General features: G+C 39.2%; 2 protein-coding genes across 5 annotated transcripts in view; one reads left to right on the forward strand and one right to left on the reverse strand.

Annotated features, from left to right (window-relative positions):
- The first annotated feature begins 1 nt into the window (after position 1).
- CCDC121 (coiled-coil domain containing 121) lies at positions 2-3375 on the forward strand. Of its 3 annotated transcripts, none has more exons than XM_009237441.3 (2): positions 2-627; positions 1093-3375. In XM_009237441.3, the coding sequence occupies exons 1-2, from the start codon at positions 254-256 to the stop codon at positions 2045-2047; spliced, it is 1329 nt and encodes a 442-aa protein (XP_009235716.1). In that variant the 5' UTR covers positions 2-253; the 3' UTR covers positions 2048-3375. The 3 variants fall into 3 exon arrangements, with proteins under 3 accessions (XP_009235716.1, XP_009235717.1, XP_002812220.1); XM_009237442.4 differs by having other exon boundaries at positions 14-631; XM_002812174.5 differs by having other exon boundaries at positions 58-621.
- A 2543-nt stretch (positions 3376-5918) lies between these two features.
- The window catches only part of ZNF512 (zinc finger protein 512), a gene marked incomplete at its 5' end in the record, with an annotated part of 38506 nt that continues 26532 nt past the window's right edge, over positions 5919-17892 (reverse strand). For both annotated transcript variants that reach the window (NM_001133239.1, NM_001135401.1), the window contains 4 exon segments: positions 5919-7859; positions 11448-11546; positions 12697-12759; positions 13756-13857. In NM_001133239.1, the coding sequence (NP_001126711.1) occupies positions 7551-7859; positions 11448-11546; positions 12697-12759; positions 13756-13857 (573 nt within the window). In that variant the 3' untranslated portion in view covers positions 5919-7550.

Raw genomic sequence — 17892 nt, forward strand, 5'->3', positions numbered from 1 at the left:
TAGAGAAACTTCCGCGATGTTCTGGGCTGCGAACCAAAACAGAACCAAAGCGTCAGAAAGGAGCGGGTGAAGAGGCGCGGCGGTTGCCAGGGCATCTTCTTAGCGTCGGGCGGGGCTGGTGAGTCAACTAGTGACAGTGGCGAGGAAGTGGGGGCGCTGAGCAACCGAGAGGAAGGCTGAAGGGAGCTAGGAAAAGGGCGCTGATCTCTGCAGCCTGGGAGGGCTTTTGTCCCCTGGAGGAAGGCCAGAAGAGATGGAGTCCCGAGGCCAGGGCTCACACAGCAAGAAAACGAGGAGCATGCCTGTCATTTCGAGCCCACAGAGAACGGGGAGCGGAGCCACTGGAGGACCGGCTGCTCGGGTTTATTCGGTAACCGAGGCGGTTAAACCGTTCAGGGCTGGACCAGCCGGGACTGGAGCAGGGTGCAGCCTCCAGGGTTGCTGGGCAGCACCGAGACCATTTGAGCACCGAACGGATAAACTACGGGAGCTTTCCGCACTTGCACATTGTTCCCGCGAGTTGCAGACGCAGGTTCCTGATGCTAGCGCGCATTCCTTGGCAGTCACCCTCAGTGAACTACACAGTTGCCGTGACCTTCAGGATGAATGCTTGGATTCCAGGTGCTAGTAGGTACTGGAGGGGAGCTTCCTTGTCAGTGAAGGGCCCTCAGAAACTCAGGAAAGATGATGAAAGAGCCTAGAAAATTATTTCTACTCCCGACCACCCAATCTGTTTCTGTGGCCCTTTGTAGCTGCGAATAGTGTTCAGTAAGTCATAAGATCTGGCTTTAATACCCAGGCTCTGCCACTTGCTAGTGGTGTGAGTCATGGGCAAGTTCACTTAAACTCTCTGAACCTCTTTCTCCTTTTTTAAAACTGAGATAATACCTCCCAGGGTTGTAGTGAACGCACGTTGTAAATGATGAGCTACATTCCTCATCCTTTACCACTAGCTGGATTCCCCACACCTTGCATAATGTCTGGAACATTCTGGTGCTCAGAAATATTCTCTTGTATGAATAAAGGACAGTTGTGCACTTATTTCCTAAAGTTTCATTAACTGACAGAGGAATGTCTCATTTGTTCTTTCAGCTTTGCTGAGGGCCCCAGAAGGCTCCTTCCACCATATCATAGTCTAATAAATAATTTTGTCAAGCCAGAGAAGCTAACAAAGGTAGAGACAAGCCTTAAAGAAAAGATAGTGGCGGAAATGACGGATCTGAACAAGCATATAAAACAAGTTCAAACCCAGCGGGAACAGCTACTGGAGGAATCCAGGGAGCTACACCGAGAAAAGTTACTTGTCCAGGCTGAAAACAGATTCTTTCTGGAATACCTGACTAACAAAACTGAAGAGTACACAAAGCAACCTGAGAAGGTATGGAACAGCTATTTACAAAAAAGTGGAGAGATTGAACGAAGAAGACAAGAATCAGCCTGTAGATATGCAGAACAAATTTCAGTGCTTAAAACAGCGCTCTTGCAAAAGGAAAATATCCAATCCAGTTTGAAGCGGAAGTTGCAGGCAATGAGGGACATTGCTATATTAAAGGAAAAGCAGGAGAAAGAAATACAGACATTACAGGAGGAGACAAAGAAAGTCCAAGCTGAGACAGCTGCAAAGACACGGGAAGTACAGGCCCAGCTCCTCCAGGAAAAAAGATTACTGGAGAAACAACTGAGCGAGCCAGACAGGAGGCTACTGGGAAAGAGAAAAAGAAGAGAGCTTAATATGAAGGCCCAGGCCTTGAAGTTGGCAGCAAAGCGGTTTATTTTTGAATACTCCTGTGGCATCAACAGAGAGAACCAGCAGTTCAAGAAGGAATTACTGCAGCTGATTGAGCAAGCCCAGAAACTAACGGCTACTCAAAGCCACTTAGAAAACAGGAAGCAACAGCTGCAGCAGGAACAGTGGTATCTGGAGTCCTTAATCCGGGCGAGGCAGAGACTGCAAGGAAGTCATCATCAGTGCCTAAATAGACAGGATGTTCCAAAGACCACACCCAGTCTTCCCCAAGGCACCAAATCAAGGATTAATCCAAAGTAACTCCTAAAATAACACTGATTAAGAACTGGAGCAAGTACTCTTAAGTGCTACATTAACCTGGTTAGAAAGGCTTTTGGATTCCAGATTGCTATTGTAAAATCTCCATCATGATGTGTTGGAGTGAAGGATTAGATGGTTTTATCCAACAGTCCTACTAGATATTTGGTAACCCGCTTCCCTTAACTAGCTTTTTCTTTAAATACTCTTGTTAATAAGCTATTCCACAAACCTCCAGTTAACCTAACACATGACCCTAACCTAGCCATTTACATCAAACTAGCTAAAGGAAACCAACCTAAGGAAGTGAAAACAGTTGTGATTTATTTCATCTAGCTAAATTATATTTCTTTATAGAGAAAGTACCTTTAAGGATAGCATTCCAAATAGACTTTGAATAGCGTTCTGCTCAGTAAATAACCAGTATCAGTTTATCCTCATTCCTTTTGACCAACTTAGCAGACAAAAGCAGTTTTTATAAGCTCTTTGTGAGTTTGTGCCAGTGACCAGGTAGCTCCTTCTAGTTTTCTCATGAGTGAAAAAGCATTCTGATAACAGCAAGTCCAGTAAGTGCTAGGCAGAGTGACCTTTCATCTGATGCTAAGCCCCTACAAGTTTAAGTAAATTGAGAAGGTAAGAAAAGATGAAGGAGACATATACTAGGTCAGCTCTTACTTTTGAAAATGTTTTATTTGAAGAAACACCTGTAGCATTGAGGTGACTGAATGCCTCCGCTTATTTCAGGAAAGCTTATCCAAAAAAAGTTGAAATATTTTGACAACTTTTTTTTTAAGTGCCATCGATTTCTCTAGCAGCATTCTAAAAGATAGCAAGTAAAATGATGTTATCCTAAATGCTTTAGTTTTAGGTCATTTATTAATTTTCTTACAGGTGCACTTTGTAGTACATGAAGTATCTTTTGTAATGTGTGCCATATGTTTATTGCCATTTAGTGTAACTATAAATTATATTTTAAATTACATATTTTTAGGATAGTTATATATTTTTTTGGGTTCTACGACATTGAAGTTGGACTAGTGATTTATTTGAATGCTGAATCCTAGTATAGGGGAATATAATCTCATATTTTAACATGGGTCCTCTATGGGAAAATAGGATGAACTTTGTTTCCCAGAAATTGTTAGTGATGAAAAACTTCAAAGTAATTTTCCTGCATTTTCCGCTTTATTTACATTTAAAGTGAATTCCCTGAAAATTGGATTTAAAAAGGATTCTCCTTCAATGTGCCTTTACCTTCTAGCTTTAACAACTTTTCTGTTAAATATGTAGTTTTTTATTAAAGTTATTAAATAAAAACATTTATCCACTGATTTTATTACTCTTCCAATGTAACACATTTTCTACTTCATCACTCTTCCGTTACCACTCTTAAATGTCTTATTCACACGTGCAAATAATAAAAACTGTTTTAATGCAGAAATTAGGATTTTAGCATGCAGGTACTTTAACCTAAATCTCAATTTGTGAGCTGCAAATACAGAAACACTGAACAAGGAAAGCATGGTATCCAAGACAGACTTGAAGGCTTATTCTCTGTGGACATAAAAACCCTAAGACAATATATTTCTAAGGCTGATAAAAAGTTGGAAAGTAGGAAGCATATTAGTTCTTCTGTTAATTCCCCTCCTGCCACTGGTGTCCTGATTATCTAATTCAGGAGTGGGTAACTTCTACCTGATCTCAGTTCATTTTTACTTATCATCCCAGGTAATGGATATGGTATACTGCTTGTGGCTGTCCCTTCCAGAGTGAGGGCTTGAAGACATTAAAAGTTGAATGATAACAGATTTCATACCTTGAAATCCATACCTCTAAGTGAGCAGCAAGTTGGCTAACTAAAATTTCAATCTGCATTTTGTCTGCTTTGCTATTTAGAAAATTACACAGGGTTATGTTACAGAAAGTGGGTTTAGATGGAAAAGACCTCTGAGGTGAAATTTAAGACCTGCTATGATTGCTAAAATGAAGCCTACAATGCAAAAACTGGGGAAGAAACTATTCTAGGCAGAGGCAACAGTGAATGCAAATGCCTTAAGGTGGCAATAAGCTTGGTAGGTTCAAGGAACAGAAAGGTGTGTATGTGTAGTTGAGGAATGGTCACAGAACATGGGTGGAGAAAAGGAAGATGAGGCTATTAAGGCTAGCAGGAGTTATGAGCACAGAGGCATAGGCCGAGGGCCTTTAGCAGGTCTGATTTACAATTTTAAAAACTACAGCTGTTATGTGGAGTGTATCCAAGTCAGAAAAAAGTGGAAGGAAACCAATTAGGAAGATACTGTAGTCTAGGCAAGAGGTAATGATGGCTTAGATTGGAATGGCAGAAGTAGAGTGAAGAGATTGAAAATGTAGTTGGTGGTAGACAGGACTTGCTAATGGATTTGCTATGAGAAGAGAGAGAAGAATCAAGATGAAGCAAGAGTAAATTTCTAAAATGTTCTCTTTTAAGGAGATGTGCAGAATATTCTTTATATTTTTTGAGATGGTCTCACTGTGTCATGCAGGCTGGAGTGCAGTAGTGCGATCACAGCTCACAGCAGCATCTCGACCTGGACACAAGCAGTCCTCCCATCTCGGCCTCCCAACTAGCTGGGGCTATAGGTGCACACCACAATGCCCAGCTAATTTTTTTTATATTTTTTGTAGAGATGAGATTTCATCACATTGCCCAGGTTGGTCTAGAACTCCTGAGCTCAAGCGATCCTCCAGCCTCAACCTCCCAAAACGTTAGGATTACAGGTGTGAGCCACCGTGCCTGGCCCCAGACATTGAGACATACTCATGATGATACAAGAAACCCTACTCAATTTTATAGCTTGTATAGTATTCTACTGTATGACTATATCACAATTTATCCATTCTGATAATGGATAATTATTGTATATTAGAGTAGGCTAACAAAGAGACCCAAGAATGTATAATGTCTCAAATAACAGACATTTATTTCTTGCTCACTTAATAGTCTCAGATACATGTTCCTGGTTGGCAAGTGGCTCTCCTTTAGGAGGTGATTCAGGGAGGCAAGATATCTTCCATTTTGTGTTCTTCCACATCCTAGGGCCCCATCATCATCTGCATTTAGCCAGAAGAAGGGTAAAGAAAGCTTGGAGGTACACCCACTCAAAAGTTCTAACCTGCAAGTGGCATTCATCACTCCACTCACATCCCATGGGAAAAGAGTTAGCTGGCTTCTCCTTCACTAGAGAGTGGAGGGAAGGGGGATAACTGGGAAATACAATCTAGCCATTTGTTCTATAATCCCGTAACTTGCAAAGGTGAAAGTAGACCTCTGATACATGTTTTCAGTATCTCTCTATTGTAAACTGTACTGCAATAATCATTCTGTGTCTCTTGGTATGCCTAGACAAGAGGAGTTACTGTGTATACCCAGGAGAGAAACTGCTAAGTCTTCAGGTACATATCTTCAACTCTGCTAGATACTGCCAAATCACTTTTGAAGTGATTGTACCAATTTGCATTCCAAACCATGTATGAAAGTTCATAATACTGTCAAACTTTGTTAGTCTAATGAATTTTTTTTAAAAAAACTTTAAAACTCAATACTGTGATGAGAATAGTCTGTACTGAGTCCTGCTGATCCCTGGTCTTGGTCAGGAAAAAGGAAAGGAATGCCTGCAAGGGGTCCCTGGATGAAACTCGGCAAGTTTCCTATACTAATTCACTTTAATCTCAAACTACTCATTTTAACCAGCATAGTTCATGAACCAAAGAACTACTGAGACAACTGCATGTGGAATTTATTTCAAACTCACCCCCATCTCTAGCCATCTTCTTACCCCCATACAGTGTCAAGGAGTCATGCAGCAGGTCGGCGTCAAAGAACACTGGAAACATCTTTCTGAGAGTCATTTATTTCTTTTGTCATTGCCAAACATTCCCCAGGTCTTACTCACCAGAAATTAACATAGCTTCTTCATTTCTCCTCCCTGACAACCCTCATCTACTGAAAGGGCTTTAAGGGCACACTGCCAATGAAAATGCAGAGAGCATACACCATGTCCTTAACTTGTTTCAAAACTACCTATTCTGGCAGTATCCAATTCAGGTTTCAGTGCTCCCTTGTTTGAAAGTGGTCTTCACAAAAGCCCACATTTTAAAGCTATTTGGAGGAGCACAAAGAGTTAAAGTGGTAATAGCCTTTCAGAATTTGAAAAGGTAGTACTTGTCTATATCAGGGTTCATTTTTTATGTGGCATATGCCACAAAATAGGCAAGAATATATAAGACCAATATTTACGCACAACGGGGAAAGAGAATCCAGAAACATGACAACAATGCTGCTCTAACCAACGTTCCAGAGAAAGCCACCCTCAAAGAGAAATAACCCATTAAACATTACCAGATAGGCATGAGGTACAGAAAAAGAATTTTTCTTTCCAGCTCCAGATAAATATCTACATCTGGTGTCAAAGTCTCAGGATATAAAGAGGAGAGAACTCCATATATAAAAGAGGATAGGACAATATTCTCAGAAAATTCAAAGACAGAGGTTGGCTAAGGGGATGGGTGAAAACAGTGGGGCATAGACTAACAAGTGAGGTAAAGTCCAGGAAGAAGGAATGCGCACCTTGGTTTTCCCTTAGTGGCACTACCAGGAGCACTAGAAGACTGTCAAAACATCAGGGGCAATGTGATATTTCTCAATTCTTAAAACCAAAGAAGCAAAAATAAGCTTCAGAGGGCAAGTGATCATAGCTATGGATGAGGCCTCAGGCTCCAGGAAAGTTGGGGCAGTATTTATTGCTGCTTCTACTTTCTCTTTCCTGTCATTTTAATGTTTGGGTCACGTTACTCCTAAGGCTGCTTTTCATGTCTGTGGGTCTAGTCACTGCTACTTGGTACAAAGCATTTGCCAGTATAAACAGCATAGGGTAGTTCTAGATTTTTCATCCTAAATCCATTTTCTTACTTTCAATCTTAAAACCATATTGAGAGGACAAACAGCCTCCATAAAGTTTGTTTCCCAAGGAGACAGAGTAATCTTATTATGTGAATGACAACAGTTCTAGCTTCTAGACTTGTTATATCACAAATACAAAATGACAAATCAGTTATGGTTTTTTAAAAAATTAGTTTGGAATGGTTTCACAAGCTAGATGATGGAGCAGCTACTAAATCAATGGCGCTTCCAAGAACATTCTATACCCCAGGAAAGAAAGGACAACCAAAGAGGTTTCTTAGTTTTGTACAGGGCAAGAGGAGCCTATAGTTGGCCTTGAGAGGGAGCTCTTTGGGCAAGATAAAACAAGAGGACTTGACGAGGAATAGCAGGAAAACCTACTAAAAGGGGAGGGGGGAATCAAAGTGTAAGAAGGGAAGACAGTGAAATTTACACAGGAGGAAGGAGCTGAGAAAGTCACAGCCTTACACAAACAGCTGAAAGAATCTTCACTCAGTCCTCCCAGCACAGGTCCCCGTGACAACAGCATCACATCTGCTTTCCTAGGAGCGCTTTTACACTGACTGCCTATTTCCTTCCTCGTTTATGATTAGTCTTTGGGGGCTTTACTTTCTGGAACTGTGCTGGCACTGGCTCCTGCTCTGGTTCCTTACAGGAGGCTGACACTACCAGTTCCTCATTATTCCTCCTCTGATCCTTCCCTACTCTAAGACTCAGCTCTGTCTCGGGGAGCTCAATGCCAGGCTGCTGCCGCCTTCTTAGAGACCTTCTGCTCCTGTGCTGCTGCCTCCGCTTTTCTTCTTCTTGCTGCCGCTGCTTTATCTTCATCAGCTTTTCAAAGCTTTTGGTTGTTGTTGGGTTTACAACGAACCAGTCCTAGAGAGGCAAAATAGAAATGTCATCCAGTCGAAAATATAGTGAAGAACATAAAGAAAGGTGGAGGAAGAATGGAAAAAAGGCATGATTAGGGCAGAACACAGTAAGAAGGAAACAGATATGGAACCATACCTCAGGATTCTATATTTTAAGATGGAGAAATCCAATACAGAGCAGCTATTATAAGCACATATTTTGTAAGGTGTAATTCTAGGGACTTTAATAAATGATCTACAAAGTCTGTTTACTTAGCATCATCCCACTCTTATATCTCCTGAGTATAAATCTCATCATGAGATGTAACATACTGAGCCATAGGAGATTTTTATTCCATGATGGCGTCGTAACTAAGAACACAAATTTTGCAGCCAGACCCCCTGGGTGCAAATCCCAGCTCTGTTTCTAGATACGTGACCATGGGTGAATTACTTAATATTTTCGAGGCTCACTTTAAAAAATTAAGGGGTAGGGGACATGAAATCCAGTTATAAAGTATTTTTGCCAAAAAAGAAAGAACTTCAATCTTATCAAGTGATCTGTTCAATCTTCTAAATCTACAAATTCATAGGAAAAGCCAGAATAGGGAGTTGAGCCCAATCTCTCTGCCCCACTGCAAGACTCCACTGCAGTAGTCCCTGTACCTCAAAAACAAACAACAACAACAAAAAAAAGCAAAAAAGGAAATAGCCAGAATAGAGGAATACTACCCTAGGGTGCAATCAGCAAAATTCCAGAATGTGGGTACATGTATGTGACAAGTGATCCGGTTTCTTCAATAAATGGCAAATTTGTAAAAAAGAAGAGGAAGCTTTTAGTCTTGCACCATGCAATGAGATAGCCACTAGCCACATGTGGTAAGTGATGTGTTTAAATGTGAGTAGAACAAATTAAGATATGCTTTCATGTAAAATATACACCAAATCTCAAAGACTTGTTATGAAAAAAATGTAAAATATCTCAATAATATATTGATTTACATGTTAAAGATAATTTTAGATATATTGGGCTTAATAAATTATTAACATTAATTTCATCTTTTTAAAGTACTTTTTTAATGTGGCTACTAGAAAATTTTAAATTATATACATGGCTCACAGTACATTTTTTTGGATAGTGCTGCTCTAGATTAAAACAAACAAATGCAATATTTAGACCTTGTTTTAGATCCTAATTTGAATAAATCAACTCCGAAAAAACACTATAAGATAATCAGGGAAATTTAAATAATAACTAGACATATGATAATATTAAAATTCTTAACTTTTTTAGGTATAATGATGTTTGTGGTTATATGTTTTCAAAAGTCCTTATCTCTTACAGATACATATTGAAAGAAGCACTTACAGCTGAACTTATGTGGAATTTGCTTTAAAGTAAGCCTTTAAGGGAAGAGAAAAAGTGAGGTTATAAATGACACAAGATTGGCCATACACTGATGATTGCTGAGGATGGCTGACAGCACACTGGGTTCATTATGCTATTTTCTCTACTTTCATGTGTTTGAAATTTTCTGTTAAAAAAAAAAAAAGTAGTGTAAGAAAATGTGATGGAGGGAGGAAGAAACAGGGTAAAGATGTTTTACCACCCACAAAATTCATAAATAGAGGCATAAATCAATAAACAAATGCCAGGGAGCATGCCCCAAATCAAGTGAAATTTGTTGGTTCCAACTCTGCTGGTTTTAACTTTTTAGGAAGAAAACAGACAAACCATTTAACTATATAAAGGCCAGATTTTGTCAGGAGATAATTACCTTCTTTGTTTTTTTAACAAAGTCTTGCTCTGCTGCCCAGGCAGAGTGCAGTGGCGCAATCTTGGCTCACTGCAACCTCCATCTCCCAGGTTCAAGCAAATCTCCTGCCTCAGCCTCCCAAGTAGCTGGGATTACAGGTGCCCACCACCACGCCCAGCTAACTTTTTAGTAGAGACGGGGTTTCACCATGATGGCCAGGCTGGTCTTGAACTCCCGACCTCAGGTGATCTGCCCGCCTCGGCCTCCCAAAGTGCTGGGATTACAGGCGTGAGCCACCGTGCCCGGCCAATAATTACCTTTTAAATACTTCCTAAAGCAAAAAAAGATATGCTATTATTACTAAAAAGATATGACTGCCTTCAGAAGACATCTCAGACTTTGGTTAGGGATTCTGAAAGCTTATGCCAGTAAAGCAACAGAAACCAAATTTTATGGAAGTAATTAAAGCTCACATTGTTAAGTACTATCAAATTTGAGGGCAGAAAATAAATAAAGGTGTTCCCTTTATTTTTCCACATCAGGCAGCAATAGTTTCTGCAGTAAGATATTCCAAGAGAATGCAAATTGTATTCCTAAGCTGTTGTAGTAGGACTATCTAATTATATCATAAACAATTTCTCTGTTCACCTGTATTACTAAAAAACCTTCCCCAAGAGAAAACCCTTGACCTTCTGAACTTTAAAGCATTTTTATACACAATTTTAAAATTTTATTTTGAAAAATTACAAACCTTCAGAAAAGTTGCAACAGTTCAATGAATAATCAAATTTACCATTGTTAATCTCTTTCCTTCCTCTCTTCCTTCTTCCCTCCTTCTTTCTTTTGCTGAACTATGTGCAAGTTAGTTGCAGACATCATAATACTTCATCCCTAAACACTTCGGCATATATCTACCTAAGAACAAGGGCATTCTCCTGCATGACTACAACTATCACCTTTGGGAATGTTAACACTGACACAATACTATTATTTAATATAGTCAGCATTCAAATTTCCCCAACTGTCTCAATAATGTCCTTTAGTTGTTTTATCCAGTATTTTAAACAGCGTTAAAAATGGGTTACTGGAAGACATTAGAATGCTAGAAGGCATGAACGTATAGAGATCACTGTGAAACAAGAATTTCAAACATGTAAACTCAACCTGGTTCCCAAATGTTTGACTTAATTGGATTTAAAGGAATTAGAAGAGTTCAGGCTGGGTACGGTGGCTCACACCTGTAATCTTAGCACTTTGGGAGGCCAAGGCGAGTGGATCACCTGAAGTCAGGAGTTCAAGACCAGCCTGGCCAACATGGCAAAACCCCATCTCTACTGAAAATACAAAAATTAGCCAGGCATGGTGGCAGGTGCCTGTAATCCCAGCTACTCAGGGAGTATTGCTTGAACCCGAGAGGTGGAGGTTGCAGTGAGCCCTCCAGACTGGGCAACAGAGCGAGACTCTGTCTAAAAAAAAAAAAAGAGTTCAAGGATGCTTACAGTCACAGTGATTTTTTTTTTTTGAGTCAGGATCTCTGTTGCCTAGGCTGGAGTGCAGTGGCGCAACCAGCTCACTGCAGCCTCAAACTCCCAGGTTCAAGTGATCCTCCTGCCTTGGCCTCCCAAAGTGCTGGGATTAGAGGCATGAGCCACCCCGCCCACCCCTCACAGTGACTTCAAATACTTTCACAGAAAAATACAATTATATATCTAAGTTTAGAGAATATTTTAACTCTAATGTCTCTGGTAACCACTTTAGAGATACTTTCCTTGACAGCCTTAGTCCATAACAATAGGGACAAAGCCTACCTCTCTTGTGGCTTACATATCAGGCCCACAGGATTACAAAAACCTCACCTCAGCATGGACAGAGTTGATGTGATACTTGACACCACTCTCTGACACAAATTCTTTCTGACATAGAAGACATTTGTATTTTCCAGCCACAAAGTTTCCCTATTTCCAAGAGAGAAACAAAAAAGAATTATTGGTAAATTCAGAAACACATACCTGGGCTATGTGTAGGGATTGTTAGAGATGAAAAGAGGGAATTCTACTTCAGCAAAGATAAGAAGGAAAAAGATCCAATATAGTAATAGATTTAGGAAAACCAGCTTGGATAAATGATTACCAACATAAATCCATCCTAGTGCAACTCTGTTCCAATTACCCACCCTACTTCAACACAATCTGAAAGTCTCCTACTTTTTCTCAGGTAATATGCCACATCTTTCTACCTTCCTATGTTCCTTTCACTTCACTTCCAGGTTGTCTTGGTTCCTCCCCCAAAATGATCAAATGCCCAAAATTCACCAGAGGCACCAATGTACAATTCTTCCCACTATGATCCACTGTCGCAAAAAGTGCCTTCAAAATCCAGAATTAGAAGAGTACCATCTATAATACCTAGTTTAAGGACTCAGAAACTAGGATCAAGATGACAAACTCCTAAGCATTCCTGGACAGATCTGGTTTAGATGCCTACAACTCCCTTGTTGCCTTGAACTGAGACTTCTCTCCCCTCCTGAAGCTTCAGGTTTCCATGGTGCTCATTTTGTGTGAGGAGATTGGAAAATGGCAGCAATTCCCATGGCTGGTAGGTTGTAGGACACCTGGGTCAACATGGAAAAGATTCAGTGAGGTGAATGGCTGTTAGCCTGACACCCTATCCCACCTCCCATCCCCAGAGGCCAGTATGGTTCAGATGGGTATAGAGGATCTTTACCAATCCAGGTAAGCACATGTAAGGTGATTCTACAAAGTTTTAGGCCCACCTAAACAGGGCAGGCCCAGTGTAGGAGATGCTCAGATGCAAGGAGCTGAATCTCTTAGAATTCAGAGATAGGAACTCAGAACAAATACATTTTTCTCCGAATTCCTTTAAATTGATAATGACTTGTGACTATGGTGATCTTTTCTAAGTCTTGGACATGCCCTGGCATCCCACCCAATACCAGACCAAGAATCTTAGAGACATAAAATACTAAGGCAGCCTCTGAAAATAATGGTAAACAGGACAACTAGCTGTTCACCTAAACTGAATTCTCTTCCATGTCAGACTATTTTAGAGGACATGTTAAGATAGTAAGTTTAAAAAGTTACAAACCAATGTACAAGAGCCCAGGTGAGCTTTAAGGCCAGATACACTACTGTAGACAGCCTCACAGCCCTGCAAAAGAGAAGAAATAGTGTGAAGACTATGCCAAATAGCTCCCTTCTCTGAACAATCTGGCCATTTACACTGACCAACTCCACATTTGAAGGAAGAAAACCAATAATTTGTGCCACAAACCAAACGAAAAAAGAATATACATGCAAGCCGCAAAAGAAAGAAAGCCAAGGAAAGGTAAAAAGAAAAGAAACAGAAGGTGAACAAGTTGTTTAGGAAAGATTAAGCCATTTCCTTCCCTCAGTACTTTCTCTGACACTTAAGAGAAACACGGAAAATTATATAGTTAGTTTTTTTAAAAATCTGCTTTATTTAGTGCAAATGTGTTCCCACTTCTTTTATATTTACTCCTCTGCAAAGTACTGAATCTACTATAGCTGTGATAGTTTAAAGATGGCTCTCTCCCTCATCTTGATTCTAGAAAATAAAAATATTTTTAGAATCTTAAAAATAAAGATGGCTGCAAATTCTCTTCCACTCTTGCCATCAAGAAGTGGAGTCTATTTACCCTTCCTGTGAATCTGGGTTAGTCCCATGATTCCTTTGATCAATAAAACACCATGGAAGTGATGCTGTGCAAATTCTGAAGCTAGATTTTAAGAGACCTGCAGCCCTGCTTTCATGATCTCAAAATATTCTCTGAGACGTCAGTCACTGTGTACCCTGCTGGTAGCCCAACTACTCTGCTAGAGAGAGAGGCCATATGGACAGCCAAGCTCCCAGATAAATGCAGCTGCACAGAAACTATCTTGAACATTCCAGTCTGAGTTTCCAGCTGAACACACTTTCATGAGTGATTCCAGCTGATGCTACATATCGCAGGAGAACTGCCCTGCTGAGCCTTTACAGAATTATTGCTCTATTGAATTGTGAACAAATAAAATAACTGTTTTAAGCCACTGAGGTTCAGGTATTTTGTCATGAAGGAATAAATAACAGAAGCAAGAGCAGATGCTTGATAAACATTTACTGAATAAATGAATGAGAAAGAACCACCTGGTTAGGACACTGAATACGATGATATTTCTTGATATCTGTCTTCCATTTATGTAATACTTCCTGGCTGAAGGTAGGTAGCCCTGGACGAGTATATTTTAGCTACAAGACAAGACAACCAGAAACATTAGATAAATCCAACTCCCAACCAAAATATCCCAAAAGTTTCACACCCAACTCTTTAGGTTATATAATTCTCAAATCTATACTCTTGGACACAAAAACACTGTAAGATACAAGACCCTGTAAAGTACCTGAAACTGGTAAGTATAACGGTCTATTGTTTGTCTTAGAAAAGTTTGATTTTTAACAGAGGACAAGAGACTCAGATATAATACTTCACCTACAGTTTAAAAAGAAAAAAAAGCTACAGAGTACTACATAGAATTAAAATATGTATTAAAAAAGAAAGATTCATAGGTTCTAATGATTAGGAAAGAAAAAAATAAATTTAAAAAATGTTAAAAGAGAGAGAGGGCTACAAATTCACATTCATATACTCAGTCATAGAAATAAATGTAGATGAGTAAAAGGTTAGAAGTGTATAAATCAAAATATTAACAGTGGTATTCTCTGGTAGATTTTTTTTTTTTTTGAGATGGAGTCTCGCTCTGTCGCCCAGGCTGGAGTGCAGTGGCACGATCTCGGCTCACTGCAAGCTCCGCCTCCTGGGTTCACACCATTCTCCTGCCTCAGCCTCCCGAGTAGCTGGGACTACATCTCTGGTAGAATTTTGAATCATTTTAATATTTTTTCCTATTTATCTGCATTTCTAATTTTTCTTCAATTATAACATGCTAATTTTGGTATTTTTAAAAATTCTAAAACAAAAAAGGTTCAACATAAAACAGGGATGTGAGAGAAATCAGGGAACAGAATACATAATATCTGCTTATACTTCAAAAGTAGAATTATTTCTAGCACTTCTTTTTACAGGCTTTGACGTGAGTTGATCTCTCCTTACAACTACAACTAGAGTTTTCAGAGAGGAGAGAGCAACCTGCACAGACAGTTCTTGCAAAGTCCACCATGGGTAAATAGCTGTATTTCTGGTGAGTAAACAATCTTTCTGCTTTGAAGTGTCTGAAAAGAAGCTGATTCTCTGTGACAAAAAAACACACCCAAAGCCCATAAAGGTAATGGAGGAAGTAAGGAAGGTAGCCCAAAGAACCTCTGGTAAATCTATAAAAGAATAGAGTACACAATACTTTTATAGAGTACAGAAGTGGCTTTCTTTATAAGCACTTAGTCTCCTCTGAAGCTAGTGTAAATGGGCCTATCTAAAATCTTTTTTACAGCTCCATAGTACATAGTTTATATAAATATAGTTATAAATGTATCATATATGATACATATTTACTATCATAAATATGATAGTAATAAACTATCATATTAGTAATAGTAATAAACTATCATATTTATGTAAATGAAGTACTATCCAGCTTTAAAAAAGATGAGGATGATTTCTATGAACACATGTGGAGTAATTTCCAGGATACACAGTTGCCCCTTGAATAACATGAGTTTGAACTGTGCAGGTCCACTTATATGTGGATTTTTTCAACCAAACAAGGACCAAAAATACTGTATTCTCAGTACACAAAACAAATCTATACAGAAGACCACTTTTCATATACACAGGTTTGGCAGGGCTGACTGCAGAACTTAAGTATGCACAAATTTGGGTATTCACAGAGGTCCTGGAACCAACTTCCCACATGTACTGAGGGACAACTGTATATATATATATACATATATATATATACACACACTATATATATATATACACACATATATATATACACACACACACACACACATATATATATAAATTTTTTTTTTTTTTTGAGATGGAGTCTTGCTCTGTTGCCCAGGCTGGAGTCCAGTGGTGCTATCTTGGCTCACTGCAACCTCCGCCTTCCGGGTTCAAGCTATTCTCCTGTCTCAGCCTCCCAAGTAGCTAGGACTACAGGTGCGTGCCACCATGCCCAGCTAATTTTTGTATTTTTAGTAGAGACAGGGTTTCACCATGTTGGCCAGGATGGTCTCAGTCTCTTGACCTCATGATCTGCCTGCCTCAGCCTCCAAAAGTGCTGGGATTACAGGTGTGAGCCACTACACCCAGCCACAACTATATTATTAAGTGAAATAAAGCAGAGTATCAAAAAAATTATCTGTAGTAAGAAAGAAGGGGATATAAGAAAATATACATGTATCTGATGATCCATCACATAAAAATACAGGAAGGGTAAACTAAAAACGAATGAGTTTGGTTATCTTTGGAGGTAGGTGGGAACACAGTAGAAAGAAAAGGGGAATGAGAATGGAATAGTTGGGATGAGGAGTAGTGACTTAGAACATATCTCTTTGAATAGGTCTGATTTAGAACCATGGTGGTTTCATATATTCCCAAAATAAATGAATAGTTACATTAAACAGGATGTAGGGGAAACCCAAAACTTAATAAAAATAACACATGAACCTATTACAAATAAGTGACACAATGATGGGGGCAGGGAAGAAAAAACCAACCTCAGTAACTTTGGAAAATACTATTTTCACTATATACTGTAAGGCTCAAGATGAAAAGAAGTATATATAAATATAGAAAATTTGTTTTTTACAAGGGAATGAGTTGGTAATTCTGACACTATTTTATATACTACTAGAATTGAGCAAATAAGTAAATATACTGTGGATAATCAGAACCAGGTTTCTCACTGTTGGAGAAAGAAGTTACAAATAAGGAAAAAGGAAGGCTAGAAGGAAACTTGTGGTGTTGGATTAGAAATGAAGGTCTCATGGCTTTTAATATACATACAGATACACAGCCATAAAAATAAATATGGATGTGTATGTGTGCATGTATGACTATACATGCCTTTATATCCTAACTCTGTCCACCAAGAAGGCACAGAAACAATGACACTCCAGTAGAACTAGCACTTAAATATTCACTTCTAAATATATTCTTTAATAAAAGGAACCAGGATTCCTTAGAGAAATGGTCGATTCCAGGGCTGGGGCAGGAAAAATGGAAGATAAGCCTACGGCCTGTCTTATCATGTCATAAAGTAAAAAATTTTCTCAAAAAAGGATAGGGGATGTCAAAAAGACATAGGAGCCCACTTGAAAGAGCTCTCAACTGCCAAATCCGGGACACGTTGAGCAGCAAAATAAATAACAATAGCATTGGATTATAACCCATGGAATAAAATAAACATCATTGAGTCTTTACTTATACAAATAAATAGAGGAAAACAACAGATCTTTTCACATTAGAGTTCTAATCAATAATTATAGAAAAAACGATGGAAACTGAAAATCATTATGTAAGCATCACAGGCATAACTGTTGCAGGCAGCCAGGGGTGGTGGTTCATGCCTGTAATCCCAGCACTCTAGGGGGTGGATCACAAGGTCAGGAGTTCGAGACCAGCCTGGCCAATATGATGAAACCCCATCTCTACCATAACTAAAAAAATTAGCCAGGCATGGTGGCACGCACCTGTAGTCCCAGCTACTCAGGAAGCTGAGGCAGAAGAATTGCTTGAACCCGGGAGGTGGAGGTTGCAATGGGCTGAGACCACGCCACTGCACTCCAGCCTAGGTGACAGAGTGAGACTCCATCTCCAAAAAAAAAAAAAAAAATGTTACTGGCAAATATTGTCAATGGATGCTAATCTAAGAAGGCAACAGTATGATAAGAAACAGGATATGTGTATATTCCATCTCCCCACAAAATATTCACTAATTACAAATGGGAAGATTGTAGTTTTGCCATTGAGATACTTAGAAAACACACCCTAAGCAACTGATCAAAATTATCATCATCAGTAAGAGACATATCAACATCATATACCTTTTGATATGATACATGGAGAAGGGCCAACATTGCTTCAGTGGTATTCTTGCCAAAAACATATAGAACTCTCAACCTAATCTTGAGAAAATATCATGTAAATCCACATTGGGGAACATTCTACAAAATAACCAGCCAGTTCTCTTCAACAGCATCAAGAAAACAAAAGATAAAGCCAGGGGAACTATAACAGATTGGAAGAGACTAAGGAGACACAGAAATGAAATAAAATGTGGTATCCTGATAATATCCTAAGGTATGATTAGGTAAGATGTT

The sequence above is a fragment of the Pongo abelii genome, chromosome 12 (genome assembly GCF_028885655.2).
Source record: "Pongo abelii isolate AG06213 chromosome 12, NHGRI_mPonAbe1-v2.0_pri, whole genome shotgun sequence".
Classification (NCBI taxonomy): Eukaryota; Metazoa; Chordata; class Mammalia; order Primates; family Hominidae; genus Pongo; species Pongo abelii.